This window comes from Brassica rapa, chromosome A02 (assembly GCF_000309985.2).
Source record: "Brassica rapa cultivar Chiifu-401-42 chromosome A02, CAAS_Brap_v3.01, whole genome shotgun sequence".
In the NCBI taxonomy this organism is placed as follows: Eukaryota; Viridiplantae; Streptophyta; class Magnoliopsida; order Brassicales; family Brassicaceae; genus Brassica; species Brassica rapa.
Window position 1 is genome coordinate 17400753 of NC_024796.2, and position 19425 is coordinate 17420177.

Consider the following 19425-nt stretch of genomic DNA (forward strand, 5'->3'; position numbering starts at 1 on the left):
TACTATCAAATATATTTTTACGATTATCTTTTGGGTAGGACTTAAAAATATGATACAAATTTGTTTTGTTTAAATCTTTTTATAAAAAGGGAATAAAACTATCCAATACTCTTTTTAAAGTTTTTTAGGATTTTAGAGAAGGAAATTAATATTCTATAATCTTTTAAAATTATATTTTGTCTAGGATTTAGAAAAATAAAAATATTTCTATCAAATAATTTTCTTGAGATAGTATTAACTATTTTTAAGAGTTGCCATTTTCAAAATTTGTTTTTTTTTTCAATATCTCTAATAGGTTTTACAATTTTTCTTGTTAATTAAATAAACGTTAATATCATGTTTATCATTAATTTTCTTAAGTAAAAATACTATTAAATAAAGTTTTAATAGAGAAAATAATAATAATAATAATAATAATAATAATAATAATAATAATAATAATAATAATAATAATAATAATAATAATAATAATAATAATAATAATAATATGTGGAAGCTTAAACCTAAATATAGATGTTAAATGATTGTAGCGGTTTTTGGTCATAATTTTTTAATATACAAAATAATAATTATAATAATATAATAATATAAATTAATATTTATTAGAAACTTTGAAGAACCAAGCTTGATATAATAAGATAATAATAATAATAATAATAATAATAATAGTAATAATAATAATAATAATAATAATAATAATAATAATAATAATAATAATAATAATAATAATAATAATAATAATAATAATAATAATAATAATAATAATAATAATAATAAGACTATTAAATAAAATTTATAAGTAAGTTTGAAGGAAAATATTTTTATTATTTTAATATATATATTTTTGATTATGAGATAGTTTAAGAGAAAATGACACAAAGAACACCAAACAAAGTTTTCCTCCCCAAACTAGCACTCAGGATCAGAAGTCACAAAAATAGGTTTCACTAAAGGGGTAATTTACCCTTATGCCCTCTTCTTTAAGTAATTAAAAAAAAATTTTGAAATCAATTGTCGCCGTCCTCGTTTCATCGCTTCTTCTTCTCTTCATCGCTGTCTTTCGTCGTCGTCGTCTCTCCGTCGTCGTCATCGTCGTCGTCTCTCCGTCGTTGTCGTCGTCGTCTCTCCGTCGTCGTCGTCGTCGTCTCTCCGTCGTCGTCTTCGCCTCTCCGTTGATCCGTCGTCGTCGTCTCTCCGTTTATTTATCGTCGTCGTCGTCGCTTCTCAATTGATCTGTCGTTTCTACGTCTATTCATCTCATTCTCTCTCTCGTGTGTCTGATTTGATTAAGGTTTGAATCATTTCATTTTGTTATACATTATCTAGGTTTTGTTATATATTATTCATTTGTTGATGAATTGAAGTTGATTTTGTAGAACAATGGAAGTTTTGTGCATCTGTGGACAATGGATCTCAAAAGAATCTCTCCAGTGGGAGTTTCTTGTTGATTTGAAGAGGAATGCATCAATCATTTCCATAGAAGAAGATCTACTGTATGAAGATTTGATGAAGATTGACTCTGAAGATTTTAGTGTTAAAGAGGAAGAAATCAGTTTGAGTTATGGTTTTTCATTGGATATGAAATGTATTATTGAAAATTTCCCCCCACTCTCGATAGGTAATACTCGTCAGCTCAGAACTTTCATTTCCAAGACTAGAGCATTTGATGGAACCTGTCGTTTGTGTGTTAAGGTTTGTATGATTTTTTTCTTACTTAGACTTTTCAGGATATGCTTCATAACCAAGTATTATGCCTTACAGAACTACTTGACTTTTGCAGGTTAGTACTGATCCAGCTAGCTGTAACACTCAAGCTTCTGATACATTTGCTTCTACTGTTCCATTGAATGCCAATCCAGTGATTCTTTCTATTGTGCAGAGAGAAAAACAAGTACATTGTCCCTAATTCCCTTTTTCTGTTTGTGTTTGCATGATATGCTTCATAATCAAGTATTATGCCTTACAGAACTACTTGACTTTTGCAGAGTCTTCTATATGAAGGTGTTTCTACAGTTCCTCTGAATGCTCTTCCGGATTTTAGTACTGATCCAGCTAGCTGTAACACTCAAGCTTCTGATACATTTGCTTCTACTGTTCTATTGAATGCCAATCCAGTGATTCTTTCTACTGTGCAAAGAGAAAAACAGGTACATTGTCCCTAATTCCCTTTTTCTGTTTGTGTTTGCATGATATGCTTCATAATCAAGTATTATGCCTTACAGAACTACTTGACTTTTGCAGAGTCTTCTATATGAAGGTGTTTCTACAGTTCCTCTGAATGCTCTTCCGGATTTTAGCCCTGTCCATATTGGACTTTCACCAACCACGAGAAAAGCTGGCGATATTAAGGTGAATAGCTATTTTAAGACAAAGAGAGAGTTGATGTTGAGGATGAAGAAATGGGCTTTAGAGTGGAAGTTTGAGTACAAGACTGTCTCTTCTAACAAGTCAAGAGTGCTTTTGAGTTGTGTTGATGAAAATTGCACGTGGAGGATGCGTGCTATCAAGCTACCTGTTTCAGATTTTTTCGTTGTTAAAAAGTATGTTCATGAGCATACATGCGATACAACACACAGGAAAGCCAACCATAGACAAGCATCTGCAAAGTTGTTGGGTTCTTTGATTTGCAGCAATTATGGAGAAAAAAAGGAAGGTCTCAAACCGAAACAGATCATTGAACAGGCCAGGATGCTGCATGGTGTTCACATCAATTACAAACAAGCTTGGAGAGTGAGAGAAGAAGCTCAGATTTTGGTTAGAGGGACTCCTGAAGACAGCTATTACAATTTGTCTAGGTGGTTGTATAAAATCACAGAAACAAACCCTGGTTCCTTGACTTATCAACATGTTGATGCTGCAGGAAAGTTCAAGTATGCATTTGTGGCTTTTGGTCCATCGAAAAGGGGATTCTCATTGATGAGGAGAGTTATTGCAGTAGATGGTACATTTCTGAAGGGAAAATTCAATGGGACTTTATTGGCAGCTTGTGCTCAAGATGGGAATTATCATCTATATCCTCTCGCCTTTGCAGTGGTTGACGCAGAAAACGGCGCCTCTTGGAAATGGTTCTTTAGAGGTTTGAGCCAGAAGATCCCGGACGCTTCGGATCTTGTTTTTGTATCAGACAGGGCTAACTCCATTTCTTCAGCGTTGGAGGATGTATATCCCTTATCTCACCATGGAATTTGCAGGATCCATCTGCTCCGCAACATCACTCCTACATATGCGAAGACTGGGTTGCTACCTCTGGTGGAAAGCGCTGCTGATGCCTATACGTGTCACGAGTTCTGGTTAATCTTCAAGGACAAAAAGGATAAATGTCCTGAATTGGCTAAGTATCTGGAAGAGTCTGATTTTAGGAAGTGGGCACGAAGCTATGCGCCTGCGAACAGGTATAATATCATGACTACCAACATTGCAGAGTCTCTCAATTCTATGTTGAGGATGCCTCGTGAGTTGCCCATTATCTCTCTTCTTGAAACTATCAGATTGACGATGACCACTTGGTTTTTTGAGCGACGCGAAGCGGCTGCGAAACATAAGCACCTGGTTACTCCAAAAGTTGTGCAGAAATTGGTATCTAGGTTAGGTGCCGCAATGTTGTTGAATGTGTATCAAGTTGATCGAAGCGAGTTTGAGGTGAAGAATGAAACAATGAAGTTTGTTGTTGACTTGGAGAAGCGGCATTGCACATGTAATGTTTTCGACATTGACAAGATCTCCTGCATCCATGCCATCGCTGCTGCTAAGCATATCAAGAGAGATGAAAACCGTTTTGTTGATGCTTCTCACTTGACAGAAATGTGGGCTAAAGCTTATGCTGAAAGCATACATCCTGGTGGAGAGTTGTCAACGTCCACCTATCCAGAGAATATTGATGAACTGTCTTGCCCACCTCCAGCTACCAAAAAGAAAAGTGGCGCCCTCCTACAAAGAGAAAGAGATCCGTTGGCGAGTTTGGGGTTCCTGGATCTAAATCTCAGTCCCACAAGTGCAGCAGATGTGGCACAGGAGGGCACAACAAGATCACATGCCAGAGGCCTATAGGATGAAGTTCTACATTTTTACATTTTTATCGATTATTATTTGGATGTTGGCTATTTGATGGTTACATGATATGCACAAGACCATATACATTTTTTCTTTTGGAACCCTATCCTGAATAAGTATGATTTCTTCCAACTTTTGTAATATACAACATTATCTTTTGATCTCATTTCAATTCTTAGTTTAAACTTCTTTGCTAGAAAAAAACACAGTAATATTCAACTATTCTGGAATCCCATCCAGAAATCCCGAGTTCCTTTCCAAGGTTTATAATACAACATTTTCTGTTAAGAATATTTATGTGGAAAAGTGTAACAGATGATTCTCCTCGGTCTAGCGGCTAAAACACCTATCTGTCGAAATTGTAACGCTTGACTCGACCCGGGTTCGATGCCCCTACTAATCAGAGTTTTTAAAAAAAATTTAAGTTGAATAAAAATAAAAGAAATATATTACTTTACTTACAACATGTAATGACTGAAATTAACTTGGCCTAGTGGCTACTACACCTTAACTCCCTCTTTCCTCCTAGTCATCTTCAGGTTCGAATCCTATGAGATGTGTATATATATTTTTTTTTTCCTCCAAAATTTTGCAAATCACATTATCAAATTTTCCAAATGTGTAGATATTAATCCTTAGTTTTGATCTCATTTTATTTTTTTCTAGTTTAAGAAAGAAGCACACTAATATTCATGTATATTATTCATGCATACTCTGGATGCCCATCCTGAACTATCAAAGATCTTTCCAATGTATTATACTATAAATTGTATGGCTAAATTCAATTATGTGGAAGCAACTAACAGATGATTCTCCTCAGCCTAGCGGCTAAACCACCAAACCTATGATACCGAAACATTTGTTCGATCCGGGTTCGACTCTCCTACGAGTAATGGTTGATTTTTTTTTTTGTTCAAGCATATATCTCAGGAATCGAAGAGTGTCTTCCAAACGACATCATGTAACTCAGTAACCGAAGAGTTTCTTTTCGTCAAGATGGCTGTTATATGATTGGTTATCTCAGTAACCGAAGAGTTTATTTTAACTGACTTCAATAATCGAAGAGTTCCTTTTAGTTCTATAAATATAAGGGACGATATCAGACTTTTTATTCACTCACTTCATTTCGTCTGATTTATCCTTTTGCAATATAAGTTAGTTTTCGATTTTTCTCATTTTCCATTCAATTCATGAACTTTTTTCTATTTCTATTTTATCGTAACATCTTAGTTTCGATTTTGTTGCAGGACAAAGTTTCAATGGAAGGAAGTTCAAAGAAGATGATGAAGCGTCCCATAGAGGAGGTTTACGGATGTGATGCCGCCGAAGGTTTCAATAAGGGAAAGAAGGAAACTGTGGTACATTACAGGGCTCTTCTTCGTTTGTCCAACGAATACAGGCTATCTGAGAATGATTGGAATCTGGCATCCAGCAAAGCAAATTCAATTGCTGTCCAAATCGAGTTGCTTGAAGATATTATCAAAGCTGATGGAAAATTTGATTTAACTGCTGAGTTGGAGAAACTTAAAGAAGAGCACTCGGAAGCGGAAGGAATGCTTGCTGATGTGAAGGTCAAAGTCCCTGATTGGGATAAACTTGGCGAAAGTTGGCTGTGTCATGAGTAATTTTATGTTATCATCTTCTCTTTTTATGTTTTTAAGGACCACATTATGTTTGATTTTCAGTTTTTATTTTAAATGAATAAGTACTTTAAGCCGTGTTCGATCCCCAAAGGAATTTGTTTTTGGAAAGCTATCCTTAATACCTAAAATGATATCCAGATTATATAAATCTATCGTCTGTGAATAAATAAGTTCACATTTACTCTGTTATCGAGTATCCACCATAGCCTAGTGGCAAGCCCTTATCACACAATAAGCCGTGTTCGATCCCCGTTGTGTATACTCACGTTTTTTTCTGTTTTTAATTAAATATTCAAAAGTTATTTTCGTTTTATTATAGCTTTTTGCAAGTATAACACCCTTGGCACAACGGCTGCACACTTTGATTCATCTTTCGAGAGTTCACGAGTTCAATCAACATCAGATCACATTCTTTTTCATTTTTTTTTGTAAACTTTAAAGGAATTTGTTTTTGGAAAGCTATCCTGAATACCTAAAATGATATCCAGATTATATAAATCTATCGTCTGTGAATAAATAAGTTCACATTTACTCTGTTATCGAATATCCACCATAGCCTAGTGGCAAGCCCTTCTACTCTTAGTGTACCCTTATCACACAATAAGCCGTGTTCGATCCCCGTTGTGTATACTCACATTTTTTTCTGTTTTTAATTAAATATTCAAAAGTTATTTTGGTTTTATTATAGCTTTTGGCAAGTATAACACCCTTGGCACAACGGCTGCACACTTTAATTCATCTTTCGAGAGTTCACGAGTTCAATCAACATTGGATCACATTCTTTTTCATTTTTTTTTTGTAAACTTTAAAGGAATTTGCTAGGCTATGGTGCATTTTGCTTTCTCACTCTTTTTCTGGAAACTCATCCTAAAAGTACCATAAGCATTTGACAATTCATCAATACATCCTAAAAATATTTCAATAACAATCTAAATGAAAAAAACGTTAGGGATAATTCATTACAAACTTAAACTTAAACGTTAGGGATAATTAATATCAAAGTAGAAAAACAGAGTAGAAAACAGAACAAATATGACATTTTCACTTCCTTTGACCTTCCTGGAAATCTTTATCCATAAACTGGTCGAAGATCTCACAACATAGCTTGCTTCGTAAGTCCATCGCAGTTTCATCATTTATATTAGCCATGCTCTTCAATCCCAGTGACCTGCATTCCAGCATCTTCACAACAAAAATACCACAGTTGTATGGAAATTTTGTCTTTGGAAGCCCTTCTGCAAACTTAACTTGAAATGGACTGATATCTTCGAAATTAACCTCTTCACCAAGAAGTTCCATCTTATGGCACTAATCAACACTGTCATAAATACCCAAAATTATACAATAAATCAATCACCAACAGACAATAAAACTGATTTTTCTACACTGAATGATAAAATTAATAAATCACAAAGAGTTTTTACCTGCCAGTTCTTGGATTTGATTAAGAGCACGTTTGATATTTGCTTTTGGAAGACCACAATGGAAGAGTGTGATTGTGTTGTCCATCAATTGTATCTCCACCCCAATATAGTGATAGCTCAACTTATCTTCAATGACACCATATATAACATCAACATCTTCCAGCCATACCTTCTTTGGATGTATTAAACCTTTCACAAGTTCGCCTACACAGCCCTCCAATAACGTTTTTTTTTCTTATGTGGCTTCCTGACAGATTCATAAGCGTACCCAACCACTTCTAAGAATTTGACTGGTACAAAGCATGCTGCTGGAAGATTGTTGTTGCGGAACCAAGCACCTTGCTCAACCCTCTTACAATTTAGCATTTCAAATGCAACATTTATGTGCTGCCAATGTAACAATATAGTTAGAAACTTCATATAGAACTGCTATAACATGGACATCTAGCATAGCTCAACTCAACCTCTTCCTAAACATATGACACAATCAAATAGAAGACAGAACAGAGTGTTGATTACCTCTTTGTTGAGATTGTTTTCTGCATCGTCCATTTTTTGAAAGAACTCTTTTTCAATTTCTTTTCCATTGATATAAAACGGTCTGTAGTTGATAAAATTAACTAGTATCAATCGAAACTTTTACAAAATAAATTAGGAATATTTATGCGAGGACAAAAAGTTGCTTACACACGATATATGCCCCGTAGATCCATCCAGTGTGCAAGCCTTGAAAACCGAGGAAATTCAGGTGTCACAAATGGATCAATTGGAAGGATTACCTCAGGTGTTACAGGTATAGGAGGGTTTCTAGGTCGTATTGGCCTCTTCTCTTCTCGCTGTAGAAAAGGAAGCAAATCTACTGGCTGAGCATTTGCTTTCTTCTTCTTACCAACATCAGGCTTCCCCTTTAATTAAAAATAAAGACAAAAATTCAGGATCGTTTTTATCTTTATACTTGAATGCCTTCCTAATATGAAGTAAAAATATTTTTTATACCTTTTTTGCATGATCGTCTTGACTTGGTTTCACACTCTTACCCTGCTTTACTTCCATCTGTGAAACAAAACCGATATATCAAACTATTGACCTGAACTTCAATTCAAGTGGATCTTATTCATTTTTATTACCTCTTTTGCCATTTTCCCAACACCATCTTCTGATGGACCAGCTGCTTCATTTTTCTTACAAGCGACAGCCTTCGCCTTCCCCTTTTTGAATGACAAAAATTCAGATACATTTATATCTTAATTCCTAGTATGATGTATAAATATTTCATACCTTTTTATCACCATCTCCTTCACTTGGATTCACACTCTGCGTCTGCTCTTCTTCCATCTGAAAATCAATACCGAGATATTAAACAAATGACATTATTTTTCAATTCAAGTGATCCAAGGCATTTGTTTTACCTTTTTTGTCATCTCCCAAACACCATCTACCCATTTTCTTGGTTTTCGCATCTCAGAATGGTGGAAGTAAATTTGTTCTTTAGAATTGTTCAAAGAGACAAAACACGAGCCATCAAACAAAATGACTTTAACTTTTCCAGCGCACCAGGCACCATTGTCGAACGCCTCCACGTCCTGCATTAGCTCATAACTTTTCTTCGCTCCAGATCTCTCAGGTGGTGGTTGAGGACGTATTCTGTCAATTGATACACGTGTCTCAACACTCCTTTTCCTCTTCTTTTCGTCCAGAGACGGGACGGAGTACTCAACTTTCACCATCTCAACCCCATCAACCAAATATGTTGCCAACACATTTCCTGGATACCATTTATGACAAGTATTGTCATCTTGTGATGAAATCTCCACATTTGCTCCGATCTCAAAGGGATTTTGAACTCTGCTTTCTACATCCTGTGATGGTTTAGATTCAAGGATATCCAGTCATTTTGATAGTTGCTGTATATTTATTAAAGGTTTTAATGAAAGTAATACCTTATTTTGCTCTGTTAAAAGATTTCTGCGAGCTCGGGTATTTGGCTGTGTGTCGGAAATGTTTGGTGAAATGATCTCATTCATAAGCTCGTGAGTCTCCTGAATTCAGGAATGGTTGAATGAACACGTACAAGGGCTTCCAAAAATTACTTGAAAAGTCCAATTTTTTAAAGAAGGTACCTGCTGCGTCTGAATTGGAGTAAGGACTGGAGTCTCAATATTCTGTTGAGCTATTGGAGAACCAGGTGTCTCTTTCGTGATCTCATTCATAGGCTCTCGTGTATCCTGAAGTCAGGAATGGGATTATGAACACGTACAAGAACTTCCAAAAATTAATTTAAGTACAACCAAATTCATAATTTTATAAATACCAACAGTTTTCAAAATTATACTTGCCTCATTGTTAAGTTGTTCATCTGCTTGATCTGCATTGGCTTCACCTTGTCTGGAAGCCGTCTCATGAAATGGAGTTGTGTCAGTCTGTGCAAGTACAACAAAAATTAGGAAGGCAATCCTAAATATGTATAACATCTTCCAAAATTACTTGACAACTCAAAAAAAAACTGAATCAAGAACTAGATAAACATTAATTTTAATTTCCGAAAAAAAAGTTACCTCATTGTTTGGAGTTTCATATGAAGTAACTCTTTGTAGTTTCTCTAGTTTTGTCACACGTTCTTTAATCTGTTTCCTGTCTTTTTCAATCAAACACAAACGATCGTTCATGATCCTTAAATTATCTCCCACCATCTCGCTGATTCTGTTGATCTTTGATTCCAAAGACTCCTCCTGATACGAAGAAGAAGCTTGACTCATCCCTCCATTCCCAAACAGTAAAGATGCTCTTCTTATTTGTTCATTAGCACCGTATAGGTCTACTGACATGTTTCGCCAATCTCTAATTTTAAACTTATAACCTCTCTTGGATAAATCGGCCATGTCATCCAGATCTTTATTAGCTTCGTCTTCCATGCAAACATCAGCTTCTGGATCATTAGAAATAGGAGGTAGGATGCATGTGACCTTAAGCTGAAACCATAAAAATAATTAGCTTTTAAATGGAGAATCATAAGGCAAAACAGAAACAAGAAAAAAATAATGTAAAAACTTACATGATCTTTGATTTCAATTAGGAGAACATCTATCAGCTGTGGAGAAGCTATTTGAAGGTACTTCTCACACAAAAATATTGGGGTAGACGGTTGAACGCTCAGAATAGGAACAACTTGACTGAATGCATACTGTAGCAAAGGTACTGACTCAAGTATCCATATAAGAAATGCCATAGGGAATCCTTGCAAATCATAATTGTTTTTGTCGAGGCTTTTGTCGACAGCTCTCTGAAGTGATTTTAACAGCAAATTATAAGCTGTTCTCCCCCATGGGTATGTCATCAAGACATCCATATCCTGCGCTATTTTCACATAATCCAAAGTAAAAGTTGTGCCACCGTCGAGAAGGCTCTTCTGTAGTAGTATGCTCTCAATCAGGAGGAGCATTGCAAGGCAGAATCTCTCATCAGAAGCATCTTCTCTTGTGTTTCTGAGCTGCTTCTCCACGTCCTTTACTGTATGAGTACGCCCTTTTAGGAAGTCCCACTTAAATTTCTCGGTTTCCTCTCGTGGTTCTCTTGCTTCACCACTACATTTCAAACCAGTCACCATGTGGAATTCTCTTATAGAGAACCTCATTGGCTGAGCACCAAAATGGAACCATGCTTCGTGTCTCTTCACTGTCTTGATGCTTTTGGTGAGAACTGCGTGCACTATCTTAGCTGATAATTTCAAAGACCTCTCTCCAAGCTTGATCACCGGTCCCAAAAACGTCCCTCTTATTCTGTTGAACTCATCATTTCCTAGAATTTCCTTAACAGTTTTGATATAAGCAACTATCGAGTGTTGGTTTATCGATATCGTCTTCTCTGGCTCTGATCCAATCGGATACCTCAGCTCAGGCAGTGCTAGTCTTAATGGTAATGGATCTCCCATCTTGTTTCTATCCTGCGTAAACAAGAAAAATTTTATTGTCTAAATTAATTAAAATCCAATTTTCAGGAAGGGTTTTCTGAAACAATACAAATCCTTCCTGAAGTCTATACACATGCTTTCACATGAACTAGAATTCTACCAATCATATTAGGTTAAAACGAGCAAGTCTATACACAAGCAAAAACCAGGAGACCAATCTCTCAGAAAGAAAACACACATAAGGTTGAATCTGCAACATACCTTAAAGAGATAGAGCTCTAGAAATGGTTTTTCTCGGAGAATAGAGAGAGCTCGCGTAAAAGATCGAGAGAGAGAGAGTTCTGGAGATGGGTTTTCGTCGGAGATCGAGAGATATGGAGATGAGAGAGAGATTCGAGAGGCGGAGACGAGTGAGATTCGAGAAGTTTGAAACGGCGAGAGTGTTGAGACGGCAAGAGTTTTGTCTTTTTTCAATCGAAATGTATTGTTTTGGAAACCTATCCTATATTAATTGGTTTAAGTATGCTTATGTAATATTCTTTAACAGATGATTCTCCTCAGACCAGCGGTTAAACCGAGGCATTTCATAACTCAAAAGTCTCTCTATCCCCGGGTTCGATAAGTGGTGGATTCAAAATCAATTTTTTTTTTTGTGTTACAGTTTGGAGTTAAATACAATTAAATGTAATTCATTAACAGATGATTCTTCTTGGCCTAGTGGCTAAACTCCCACACTATCCAAATACGCAAACTCTCTCCCTCTGGGTTCGATCCTTTGTGGATCTAAATTTTTGTTGTCTGTAAACATCACAATTTTAAGCTTACCATATACATGTCCAATCCTTAGTATATAATCTCATTTCATTCTTTTTTACATTTGAAACACTCTAACATTTTTTTCTGGAAACCCATCCAGAAACATTATTTTAACCTTCCAAGATATATGATACCCAAAAAAAATACTTGATATCCTTCCAATCTTTCTTATGTAACCAGACGCCAACAACATAACAAAATAAACAGTCATAACTAAAACCGAGTCTTAACTAAAACAAAAAATGTTTTCATTCATCATTCTCATTTCCCAAAGCTCTCATCCACAAATTGGTTGAAGATCTCACAAGACAAGGTTCTCCTTAGCTCCAATGCATTGTCATCATTAATCTTTGTCATGTCTCCTATCTTCAATGACTGGCACTCCAGAATCTTGACAAGAAATATCCCACAGTTGAAAGGATGTTTTGTCTTGGGTAAACCTTGTGCCTGCTCAATCTCAAATGGAATCATCTTCACTTTATCTACCTCATCACCAGAAGATTCCACCAGCAGTTCGGAAATCAACACTGTCATATTTATAAATCAATATCAAGATAGAATCAGTTGAATATTTCAAACCAAGAAACAGTTGAATACATCAAATACAAATTGTTTATACATACCTGCCAACTTTTTCACTTGAGGAATATCAATGCTGTTGCTTTCCTTTTGAAAACAATCATATACTGTGATTCTTTTCTTCTTCAAATGAATTTCCATCCCAATTCAGACATTGCTTTTTTTTTCAAGAGTAATCCCATACACAACATCAACATCTTCTCCCCATGTCTTCTCTGGATATACCTTCCCTCTCACAATATCTTTAAATAAATCGTTGAAAATCTTTTTACCTTTGACCTTTTCTTTCTTGTAAGCCAAATCATCAGAGAGCAAGCAATGCAAGAACTCCATAGGTAGGAAGCACGCCTTTGGAATCTTGTAGTTGTGGAACCAAGCAGCATTCTCATTTCTTCTGCAATTTAGCATTGCAAAGGCTCCATCAATGTGCTGCAAAAAAAAAGGCAAACATTATCTAATTTGTTACTATATAATTCCTGAAACTAAACAAATCCTTCCTGAATTTTTTTTTAAAAAAAAAGCTCAAGGCAAGAACATATGTAAACAAATTACCTCTTTCTTAAGGTCCTTTTTTGCATTTTCCATGCTTTGAAAGAAAGATTTCCTTATCTTATTATCATTGATTGATAGGGACCTGCAGTCGATTAAAGATTCAAAGGAATTACCAAACCTCTTATACATAAATATAAGAATATATAGACAAGGACAGAAACATGCTTACGTTTCATGCATGCCGGGCTTTAATGTCATCCAATTTTGAAGCCTTGAAAGCTTATGTTCCGCAGGAGTTGAAAACGGATCAACTGCAGGTATAATCTCAGGTATTACAGTTAAAGCCGGATTTCTGTCAGACTTGAATGGAGTTTTTGTGTCTCTAGATCGTTTAGGCACCCTCTCGCTCCTTCTTAGGAAAACATTATCCATTCCTGAATTTTGTGATGAGGCAGCAGCTTTCCTTTTCTTATCAGGCTTCACCTTTAATCAAACAATAGACACCAAGCAAAATATTATCAAATTTGTTGCAATCGGAATTTCTGGAAACCATTCCTGAAACTAAAATGTATGTATATCAAACAATTCACGTGAAGTATAATTCTAGTTATGATTTACCTTATCTGCCATCTTCCAGACTCCATCTTTCCATTCTCTATGAATTCGCAAATCTGAATGTTTGAATAGAATAGTTTCCATAGAAGTATAGAGACACACCGAGTATGTGTTATCACCAAGTACCATGCTAATTTGTCCGCTGCTCCAGCCATTGTTGTAAAAGGCTTCTACCTTATCCATCATCTCAAAGGATTTTTGGTCACTAGTTGGTGTTGCAGGACGTATTTTGTCAGCCGTGATAGTATCCTGAAGTTTTGAAGTCTATGTTGGTCTGTGAAGAGTGTCGTGTACTCAACTGTCAGCTCCTCTAGTCCTTCACACAGTTTAAGATCAACAACCTTTCCTGGATACCATATTTCGTCATCAGTAGACAAAATCTCAACCTCTGCGCCTATTTGAAAGTGAGCTAGAAGCCTGCTTACTTCAACCTATTAAAAATGAAGATTCAGTAACATCAGCGGTTTTAAATTGTTAGAATAATAATTAAAGATCAAATATACTCGATGCATACCTCGTTTGTTTCTGAAAAATCTATAGCACTTGTCTGAAGATGCTCTGTTTGCTGAGTAATAGGCGGCATCTTCGAAACATCTGTGGAAACTAGCTCAGTAGTAGGTTCTGTAGTATCCTTGAGATTTTCTTCTGCTTGATTCTGCTCTGATGGTGTCTCATCGGATTGCTCTCCCTCACTTGTCTGAACGTGCTGTGTTTGCGGAGTAAGAGGCTGTGTAAGAGGTTGTGTCTTCGAAACATCTGTGGAAACTAGCTCAGTAGTAGGTTCTGTAGTATCCTTGAGATATTCTTCTGCTTGATTCTTTCTGCTTGATTGTGTATGCTCTCCTTCACTTGGAGAAAAATATTGGGTCGCAGTTTCTGTCTCACTCTATAAGACAAAGGTAAATGGTAAGAGTTAGTTGAATAGAAAAATATTACATAAACATTTTAAATATTTCTTCTTACCAAAGCATTCTTATTTTCTTCAATAACTAGTGCAATTAGTGAAGACAATGGAGAGGAAGGTGTGTGATGCACAGCATGTGTATCCTCCTGTAATAACAGTAAAATAAAAGAGGTAGTTATGAAGAAGTTTCTACAATTTAAAATTCAAGTTGTACTTATGAAAGACATTTCTATGCTTACCTTTTTATTGTTTGCTGAAATGATCTCAGTCAATGGCTGTGTAGCCTCATACGTTTCCTCTGCAAAAAAAACAAAAAAAAGTCAGGAAGGGGATCAAAAACACGTACAAAAGCTTTCAAACATTACTTGAAATCTCCAAGATTTTTTGAGCATTTACCTGCTGTTTCTGAATTGGAGTAAAAACTTGAGCCTCAATACTCTTTGGAGATATTGGAGAAGAAGGTGTCTCATTCATTTCCAGTGTTTCTTTTTGCAAAACTTGAGTCTGAGCAGCAGGTGACTCAATCACAATCTGCAAAAAATATCAGGAAAGGCCATCATGAATACATTCAATTATAATTTCTAGAGTAAATATTACCTCATCATTTGTTTTTCCTTCTTCTTGATTAGTTTTGGGTGGTGTCTCATCAGTAGAGGTTTGTGTTTCCCTCTGCCAAAAATTAGAAAGGTCTATATATGTAAATCACCCAAAACTAATTGTAAACTCCAACTGTCATTGAGCATATACCTCTTTTGTCAAATTAGGAGTAAAAACTTGAGTATCAAGGGCAGGCGTGTCATCCGATGGCTCTCTCTCAATATGTAAAAATTATCACAAAGTCAATCCAGAGTACGTTCTAAAGCTTCCAAACATTAACTTAAAAATCTAAGATTTTTTTTGACCATGTACCTGCTGAGTCTGACTTGGAATATAAACGGAAATTTCAATACTCTTTGGAGCTATTGGAGAAGAAGGTATCTCATTCATTTCCACTGTTTCTTTCTGCAAAACTTGACTCTGAGCAGCAGGTGACTCACTTGTTAATTTCTCTCTCACAATCTGCAAAAAAATATCAGGAATGGCCATCATGAATACATTCAACTATAATTTCTAGAATAAATATTACCTCATCATCTGGTTTTCCATCTTGATTAGGATTGGATGGCCTCTCATCGGTAGACGTTTCTGTTTCTTTCTGTCAAAAATCAGAAAAGCCTTTATATGTAAAAAAAAATCACCCAAAACTAATTTGTAAACTCCAACTGTGAAAACAATATCATTGAGCATATACCTCTTTTGTCAGATTAGGAGAGAATACTTGAGTATCAAGGGCAGGAGTGTCATCATCTGATTCATTCATTGTCTCCTGCAAAAATCAAGAATGCATTCAAAAATATGTACAAAAGCTTCCAAATATTACTTCAAAACTCAACAATATTTTATTGGTTACATACCTCATGTGTCAAATTAGGCTGTTGAGACATTGGAGATAAAGGCGTCTCACTCGATGGTTGCGTGTAATCCTGCAAAAATCAGGAAGGCATTCAGAATTTTGTACAAGAATTTCCAAATATTTTCTTAAAAAAGTTTGAGCATATACCTCATTTTGTTATGACTTTGGAGATGCAGCTGATTCAATCATTGTCTCCTGCAAAAATCAGGAATGCATTCAAGAAGTACAAAAGCTTCCAAATATTACTTCAAAACTCAACAATATTTATTGGTTACATACCCCATGTGTCAAATTAGGCTGTTGAGACATTGGAGATAAAGGTGTCTCACTCGATGGTTGCGTGTGAGACATTGGAGATAAAGGTGTCCCACTGGATCGCTGTTTGTCAAATATTAGGAAGGCATTCAAGAATATGTACAAGATCTTCCAAAAAATACTTGAAAATGCAAATGTAAAAGAAGATGTTTTGAGAATTTACCTTTTGTGTCACGTTAGTGGGAAAAACATTGTTGTTTCCTTCCAACTCTGACACACGGGCTCTAAGATGTATGTTTTCTTCTTCCAGTAATGACATTCGATCCTTCATGCTCTTCAGATTCTCCTCCATTACCGTGATGATCCTGTTCACTTTTTCATTTACTGAATCCTCATCAATCGGAGTAGAAGCTTGGCCAGTCTCCTTATTTGCCATCATTTGAATAAGAGCATCCAATGTGTCAAATGTGTCTACATACCTATTTTCCCAGTCATCGGCTGTAAACTTGTACCCTTTCTTTGTTACATCTTTCACTGTTTCCAGCTCGTCACTATATTTGTCTTCAGTGGAGATATCATCTTCTGGATCATGAGGAATAGAAGGTAGTATGCAATGGACCTTCAGCTGAGAGTATTTAAAAAAGACCAATGAGAAACATATTAAAAAGAAGAAGCCAAATAAACTGAGAAACATATACTTGGAAAAGCTTACCTTTGTATCAGCTTCAACCTGTAAAACCCTATCAAGTGATGGATTCTCTACCTCAGTGTATTTTTCACACAAGTAAGTCGGCCCAGGAACCTCAACTGTTGGTACACACTTACTGAACTTATTCCTTAGCAAAGGAATCGACTCTAGTATCCAAAGAAGGAATACTAGAGGATAACCTTGCAACTCAAATTTGGATTTATTCTCCAAATGATTCGCGACAGCGTTTTGAATTGACTTCATGAGCACAATGTAAGCCTCTTTTCCCGATGGATATGTCATATCCTGTGCATTTTTCGCATATTCCAAAGGAAAACTCTCTCCTTTGCTCTTCCGCAATAATATGCTCTCTACCAGGATGAGCATTGCGAGGCATACTCTCTCCTCAGAAGCATCTTCTCTTGTGTTTCTGAGCTGGTCCACCACGTCACTTAACTTATGACTACGCCCCTTTAGCAATTCCCAATTAAATCTCTCGGTTTCCCTTCGTGGTCCTTCTAATGCACCACAACATTTCAAGCCTGTCATCATATGAAATTCTCTTATAGAGAACCTCATTGGCTACGCACCGAAATGGAACCAGGCTTCATTCTTCTTGACAGAAACGATGCTTCTAGTGAGAATGGCGTACACTATCTTTGCTGATAACTTCAATCCTCTCTCACTGAGCTTCATTATAGGTCCCAGAAATGATCCTCGGACTCTTATCATCTCATCTGGTTTTAGGATGCTGTCGACAATGGAGATATACTCTGAGCCGGAATATTGGTTGATTGCTGATTTTTCCTTTGGCTGTGAACCAATAGGATACTTCAGCTCTGGCAGTGCTAGTTTTAGAGGTACTGAATCTCCCATCTTGTTTCTATCCTGCGTAAACAAGAAAAAAAAAATCCAATTTTCAGGAAGGGTTTCCTGAAATAATACAAATCCTTCCTGAAGTCTATACACATGCTTTCACATGAACTAGAATTCTACCAATCATATTTGGTTAAAACGAGCAAGTCTATACACAAGCAAAAACCAGGAGACCAATCTCTCAGAAAGAAAACACACATAAGGTTGAATCTGCAACATACCTCAAAAAGATGAATTACGCTCCAACAACTTTGTGTTCCCACAATTCAAAAGTCTTTCATTTGCTTCGCTGGTTAATAAGAAAGAGTAACAAACAAATCAAAATCAAAACGCAAGCTTCCCAAATTTTAATTCAAAAACCCTAACTTTAAAAGTTACATAGTGATTTGTGTCCGATTTTGAGAGTAGAGAGTGTGACGCTGATGATTAGATAGCCGGAGAAGATGATTAGCGAGCCGGAGAAGATGATTAGCGAGCCGGAGAAGATGACTAGCGAGCCGGAGAAGATGATTAGCGAGCCGGAGAAGATGATTCCCGAGCCGGAGACGATGATTCCCGAGTCTGAGAAGATGATTCCCGAGCCGGAGACGATGATTCCCGAGTCGGAGACGACAGTGCTGGTGAGGGTTTGAAGATTCCCGAGAGGAGACGACACGATTCGCGATTGAAGGAAATGAGATTTTTTTTTATTCATATAACAAAGGGTAGTAGTGACATTTTACCCTTTAATGAATGTCATTTTTGTGACTTTCATTTCCTGGTGTCATTTTTGTGACATAAACTTGAAAGGTGTTCTTTTGGACAATTGCCCATAGTTTAACACATATCACATTTTTAAATATATAACTGACATGTGTTACAATCATGTTAGTTAGCAATTTTGAAGAACCAAGGTCAATATAATATTTTATAATAATATTTTTATTAAAATTTTAGATAAGGAAAATTATATTAAATAAATTTTTTTCAAATCTGTTTTTTAGGTTTTGAAAAGGAAAATTTATAAAACAATTACTACTAAGCATTTTTTAAAAAACAATTTACTATTAAATAATTTTTATAAGTAGTTTTTTTTCAAATTTGTTTTTATTATCTTATTACATATATTTTTAATCATTATATATTTAAACACATGTCACATTATTAGAAGGAAAATTACTATCAAAATCTTTTGTTAATATCTTAGTATATATACTTTTAATTATGAGATATATTAACACATGTCATAATCTTAAATATATAATTATCATATGTTACGATAATGTTAATTAGCAAGTTTGAAGAACCAAGTTTTATATGATAAGATTATTCTGCTATATGCGGAAAGTCATCTAATCTAATTGGGTATTTAATGAGTTTTGGCTCATAAATAAATGATGATGGCACTCATGTAGATACTGATCAAAATAAAGGGGATGTAAAAAAAAAAAACTGATGTTTTAATTGTAATTAGGTGTTTCGTCCGCACATGTGGGCATAATCATCTTACGAATACTTATTATTTTATGTCTTATTAATCTAAAAATCGGCATTATAAAATTTTAATTGGTGAACATGTTGAAAAAAAAAAATTATGGTGAATTATTTGTTCCTCAAAATTTATACCAGTTTTTCAAAATATATACCAATTATGTTGAAAGTTTAGTCAAATTATTGAAAGATAGATCCCACTTTTTTCTTATAAATTTCTCATGGAGGAATGAATTTATAAGAAAAAAATTTC

The 19425-nt window shown here is 35.5% G+C and overlaps 2 protein-coding genes across 3 annotated transcripts; one reads left to right on the top strand and one right to left on the bottom strand.

Moving 5' to 3' along the window:
- Positions 1 to 345: 345 nt before the first annotated feature.
- On the top strand, positions 346 to 6697 carry LOC117132083. Of its 2 annotated transcripts, none has more exons than XM_033285613.1 (2): positions 346 to 1692; positions 1781 to 6697. In XM_033285613.1, the coding sequence occupies exon 2, from the start codon at positions 2383 to 2385 to the stop codon at positions 4045 to 4047; it is 1665 nt and encodes a 554-aa protein (XP_033141504.1). In that variant the 5' UTR covers positions 346 to 1692; positions 1781 to 2382; the 3' UTR covers positions 4048 to 6697. The 2 variants fall into 2 exon arrangements, with proteins under 2 accessions (XP_033141504.1, XP_033141505.1); XM_033285614.1 differs by having other exon boundaries at positions 346 to 1291; positions 1377 to 6697.
- On the bottom strand, positions 6010 to 10141 carry LOC117132082. Its single transcript, XM_033285612.1, has 11 exons — positions 9673 to 10141; positions 9454 to 9537; positions 9238 to 9342; positions 9058 to 9156; positions 8527 to 8976; positions 8396 to 8452; positions 8245 to 8325; positions 8114 to 8170; positions 7805 to 8022; positions 7637 to 7718; positions 6010 to 7504 (listed from the first exon to the last, which is right to left on the bottom strand). The coding sequence occupies exons 1-11, from the start codon at positions 10027 to 10029 to the stop codon at positions 7322 to 7324; spliced, it is 1773 nt and encodes a 590-aa protein (XP_033141503.1). The 5' UTR covers positions 10030 to 10141; the 3' UTR covers positions 6010 to 7321.
- Between the last annotated feature and the right edge of the window lie 9284 nt (positions 10142 to 19425).

What these genes read in the sequence shown, in the direction of transcription:
- LOC117132083 (XM_033285613.1), top strand. Translation starts at nt 2,383, where the DNA reads ATGTTGAGGATGAAGAAATGGGCTTTAGAGTGGAAGTTTGAGTACAAG.
- LOC117132082 (XM_033285612.1), bottom strand. Translation starts at nt 10,029, where the DNA reads ATGGAAGACGAAGCTAATAAAGATCTGGATGACATGGCCGATTTATCC. An exon ending in ATGAAACTCCAAACAATGAG is followed by an intron (nt 9,538 to 9,672) that starts GTAACTTTTTTT and finishes GTACTTGCACAG; the next exon opens with ACTGACACAACTCCATTTCA. An exon ending in CTCCAATTCAGACGCAGCAG is followed by an intron (nt 9,157 to 9,237) that starts GTACCTTCTTTA and finishes TCCTGAATTCAG; the next exon opens with GAGACTCACGAGCTTATGAA.